Below are 5,204 nucleotides of genomic sequence, written 5' to 3'. Positions count from 1 at the left end.
AACTGTGGTCCATCCTTCCCCTTTTGCCTCCCATCATTGCGAGTATGCAAATTAACCACCATCTTAGTTGGCAGTTAATTTGCATATTGCCTTGATTAGCCAATGGGAAGGGTAGTGAAGTGACACCAATTTGCATGTTTCTCTTTTATTAGTGTAGACATAGATAGATAGATTGAATATGGAAATTTATAATTTATAGATACCTTTACTGCCCTCCTTTAACCCCTTCCCCAACAATTTTTTTGTTAAAAACGTTTCTTTTTCAGACAAATTTTTTTATTTTGGTTCTATATAGTATTTTTGATGCTGGTTATGAAAACAGTTTGTAACTCGTCTTCCTATAAACCATATTTTTTTACCATATTTTCTTAGTATACTTGTCGACGACTGAAAAAGAACATTTTGTGAAAACGAGTATACACGTTTCTGCCGGGGAAGGGGTTAAAGTTAGTATGAATGATAAGAAGGCAGATCTGGAATCAACCTGGGTTCTAAAGTAATTACTGTTTTCTGAAGAAATGCTCCATTGCATGACCCTAAGCAATTTAACTTCCCATAGTCACAACTGCCTAATCTCTAAAATAGTGTCACCTTTAAAACACAATTAAAAATAACATACAGAAAATACCTAACACAGTGCCTAGTATATAGTAAGCAATAAACATAACTTACTGTTTTTATAGGAAACGGTGTTCTTATTACATTAGATCTGATAACAAAAAATGCTTAATGTTTTCACTAGAAAACATTTTTATTTACTAACCTAACTCATTCAAAAAAAAGTCTATAAATTCCCACCATATCTAGATTAGAAGAATCCTTTAGTTTTACAATAATAAAACCTTTGGGGTATTTTCCTCATTTATAACAAAACTTCCTTCTCTACAAACTGTCCCTCCACCCCAATCCATGTGTTGGTGTTCCTGCCAATCTCTTATTCTATCGACCCCATCCAATCCTGCCATAGATAACTGGAAAAAAAGATGCATATCTAATGTAAATTGGGATATTTATACTTTAAAATTTCACTAGTCAGTGAAAAAGGTAACTAGTCAGTATTTAATTGCAGCTATAACTGAAAACTTTAGAATCAAAGGGCAGCCATAGTGCACCATGTGGAGCAGAGGAGAAAGCTGGGCTGTGAAGAAAAAGTTATGTTAAACAGAGGAACTCAGGAGAGTAAAAAAAGCAAAAAAGTAATTCTTGACAACTTTCTAGTTCCTTTTTTTAGTCCCTTCTTAAAACCCAACTTTATTCCTTTAAGCTGTTTTCCATAAAACAGCTGTATATCCTTACTAAAGAAACCTCTTTTTTGGCTTAAGCTAACTCAAGTTGGTATCTGTTACCTGCAAAGAAAAATGTCTTCACTAATACAACAAATGTCCCAGCATCACTTAATACCTTGGCCAGCCAGAAAACATGTGCCTACTTTACAGATAGTTTCAGTGAATCTGATTTAGCTAAGTCAAGGGAAAGCTGCATTTTAATATTAGTAGTCAGTCACACACCATAATAAGATAATCATACCACATTGTTGAGTCGGTCATCAACATTCTCATTGCTCCAGTTTGGTAAATCCTGATCATTCATGCCTTCTTCAAAAGGACCTCCTCCTGCGGCCATACTGGCTTTAACAATTTTCTGTAAAACAAGTAAAAACCTTTTAACACATAAAACAAACTCTAATATTTAAATCACTCCATGAAACTTAGCAATATAAAAGAATCTCGGAAAAGTTGATTTTATAAAATTAAAAGAGGCACTGCCAACCACATATCACAACACGTTAATTTAGACATAGTATGATTAATATGAGTTAAGTAGTTGGAGTGATGGGGCGAGAAGGAAAACCTCTGAATATCCACCATGTAGACTTGCCTGTAAACTTTAAGGTTATTTCATTTAATTTATTCAACGAAGTCCTAAAAGATAATGAGATAGGAAAAAGTTACTAACAACTAAAACCAAAAGTGCTCTTAGAAAAGAAACTAATACTCTCCAGAGACCCAGGCATTTGCTTTATGTCAAGGATACAGAGGGCAGAACTGCTCTGCATGAAACACAAAGAAAGGCTTGGTTTTAATAGAAAGTAATGGTAAGCAAGACGAGGAGGCAGGAAGCAGCAGGACTAGATGGGCGGCCTATAAAAGCAATGAATACAGTAGCTTAAATCACTTTAAAAATATTTTGCCTTTAAATTGTATTTCTAGGAATTTTGTAAAAATCAAGGAAGGCAGTGGATTTCATGCCCGAGTCAGAGAAGAGAAACAGTAGTAGCAATGGGAGAAGCAAGCAAAGGTTTAAGAACAGAGATTATCATGAGAAAATAAGATTTCTACATATCCTGTGGAGAACTGGATTTCCACTGAGTACGGAACTGTGCCTGTTGGAGGCTGGGTGAAGAAGAGGGTGAGACAACTTTACAACTTTATAATCCAAAGGGCAGGAAAGGCCATTAGACATCAGGGTTATAATAGGTTTCTCATTTTATAAACATTAACACTAACATTAAAAGGAGTTAGATCATTTTGCCAAGGTGATGCAGTTAAAAATGTCAAAGGGAGAACCAAGATGGCGGCATAGGTAAACACCTGTACTTGCTGCCTCTCACAACTACATCAAAACTCCAACTAAAAGACAAAACAAATATCATCCAGAACCACAAGAAGGCTGGCTGGGTGGAAGATCTACAACCAGAAGGAACGAAAAAAGTGCACTGAGATTGGTAGGAGGTACAGAGGTGCAGAGGTGCGGAGGCACTCGTGAAACAGGCTGGCAAATGGGTACGCTGTTTTGTGTTTTTTTTCAACTGGGAGACAGGCTCCTGATCACTCTGAACTCCAGTTCCTGGCGAGACTCTGGGGACACAGACTCATACCAGGAGAAACAAGACTGTCTGGCATTGGGACAGGAACATGAGGGCAGCTTTCTCTCAGAGGTCCTTGCAGCGAGCGGTATGTGGAGACGCGGGAACCTTCCTGGTGTAGGGCTGACTGGCAGCCATGCTGTTTGCTCTGCCCTGGTGATTCCCTGAAACCCCGCCCCACCCAAGCTGTGGGCAGCAGCTTTTGCATATAATGGCCTGTCCTTTCGAAGCCTAACCTAACACACTGCAGCTGGGTCAGAGAGCTCCAAAGCTTCCAAAAGAAGGCCCAAGGCTTGGCAGCAGCAGACTGCCTTGCTTCACAGCTGGGCCTCATCTGGGCACTTCCAAACCCCAAACAAAGAGGAGGAATCTGCAGATCTCCCTGTAGCTCCTGCTGGGTGGCTTCAGGGAGTGGCTGACTGTGCACCTCCTTGGTGATCCAAGAGCCAGTATACCCAGTGGTCAGTGTGAAACCATATGGATTACAACTCTTCACATTCATAAGCGACACACTCAAGGGGCAGACTCAGTGAGCACCAAAGCCCCACTGAAGCAAGTCCTGCCACATAAGTGTGTCTCTTTAACCAAGATTACTTTATCCAGCAAAGCTATCATTCAGAATTGAAGGTCAGATAAAGAGCTTCACAGATAAGAAAAAGCTAAAGGAGATCATCACCACCAAACCAGTATTAAATGAAATGCTGAAAGGTATTCTTTAAGAAGAGGAAGAAGAAGAAAAAGGTAAAGATAAAAATTATGAACAACAGCCTGGCTGGCGTGGGTCAGTGGTTGATGTTGACCTATGAACCTGGAGGTCACAGGTTCAATTCCCAGTCAGGGCATTTGCCCAGGTTGTGGGCTTGATTCCCAGTAAAGAGCATGCAGGAGGCAGCCGATCAATGATTCTCTCTCATCATTGATGTTTCTATCTCTCTCTCCCTCTCCCTTCCTGTCTGAAATAAATAAACTCAGTAAAAATATTTAAAAAAATTATGAACAACAAAGTGACAACAAATACATGTCTATCAACAAGTGAATTTAAAAATCAAGTGAATGAAAAATCTGATGAGCAGAATAAACTGATGAATATAACAGAATCAAGGTCATAGAAAGGGAGTGCACTGACAATTCTCGAGAAGGTGGTGTGGGGGGTGCAGGAAGAGATTGGAAGAAGATCATACACCTATGGACAAGGACAGTGGGGGGGGGGCGGCGGGAGGAAGAGAATGGGGGGGGGGGGGAACCGGGGGCAGGGGAGCTATGGGGGGAAAAAAGAGGAACAACTGTAATAATCTGAACAATAAAGATTTATTTTTAAAAATGTCAAAGATGAATACAAATACTAGGTGCTTTAATTGTAAGATCCTAACTTATCCCATTCGTCACTAGAACACAATATTAAAATAACTATCATCCATGACAAAGGATTGATCGCCTGGATGTTTTAATGCTAGGCTATCTATCAGAATCATGTGTTAACATATTACAGAGCAGATTAAATTTTGTCATCTCAAAATAAAAAGTGATGTGATAAAATTCAGCACTTCAAATTTGAAAAAAAATCTTAAAAGTACGTATGTATCGACAGCTCCTTAAAGCTAGATTTATTTTTATACAGTGTTTTTTTTTTCAATGAGCATACATTACTTTAATAAACTTCTGAGTTGAAAAAGTACATTTTAAACCAATGGACAATAACTTTAAAATAAAACATTAAGGACGTCCCTATTAAAATAAAGACCAAAACAAGAATGCCACATTATCAGTTATTTAGCATTGTTTCGGAAGTCTAAAAAAAAAATACAGAAAAATAAGAAACAAATATTAATATTGAAAAGAGAGGTGGTGGTATTTTTAAAGAATATGCATTAAGCCTTGGCCAGTGTGGCTCAGTTGTTGAGTATTGTCCCATGCACCAAAGGTCGCTGGCTTGGCCCTAGCTGGTTTGGCTCAGTGAACAGAGCCTCAACCTGCGGACTGAAGGGTCCTGGGTTCTATTACGGTCAAGGGCATGAGGACATGTACCTTGGTTGCAGACTCAATTGCTGGCCATGGTCGGGGCACATGCTATAGGCAATCAATTGATGTCTTTCTTACATCAATATTTCTCTGCCTCTCCCCCTCTCTCCCATTCTCTCTGAAAATCAATGGAAAAATGTCCTCCAGGGAGAATTAACAACAGTAAAAAATAAAGGTCAGGGCGCATGCCCAAGGTTGCAGGCTCGATTCCCAGTAGGGGGTGTGCAGGAGGTAGCCGATTGATGTTTCTCTCTTGGATAGTTTCTCTCTCTCTCTCTCTCTCTCTCTCTCTCTCTCTGAACTCAACAAAACTAAAAAT

At 39.2% G+C, this 5,204-nt stretch overlaps 1 protein-coding gene across 1 annotated transcript in view; it reads right to left on the bottom strand.

Annotated features, from left to right (window-relative positions):
- PCM1 (pericentriolar material 1) overlaps window positions 1-5,204 on the bottom strand; it is an 87,804-nt gene that overhangs the window by 76,025 nt on the left and 6,575 nt on the right. The window contains exon 2 of the mRNA XM_015565315.1: window positions 1,528-1,639. Coding sequence (XP_015420801.1) covers window positions 1,528-1,623 — 96 coding nt within the window. The 5' untranslated portion in view covers window positions 1,624-1,639. The remainder of the gene's footprint in view (window positions 1-1,527; window positions 1,640-5,204) is intronic.

Source organism: Myotis davidii, unplaced genomic scaffold (assembly GCF_000327345.1).
Source record: "Myotis davidii unplaced genomic scaffold, ASM32734v1 scaffold71, whole genome shotgun sequence".
In the NCBI taxonomy this organism is placed as follows: Eukaryota; Metazoa; Chordata; class Mammalia; order Chiroptera; family Vespertilionidae; genus Myotis; species Myotis davidii.
The sequence above is the reverse complement of the archived record's forward strand: the minus strand, read 5'-3'. Positions and strand labels throughout refer to the sequence as shown.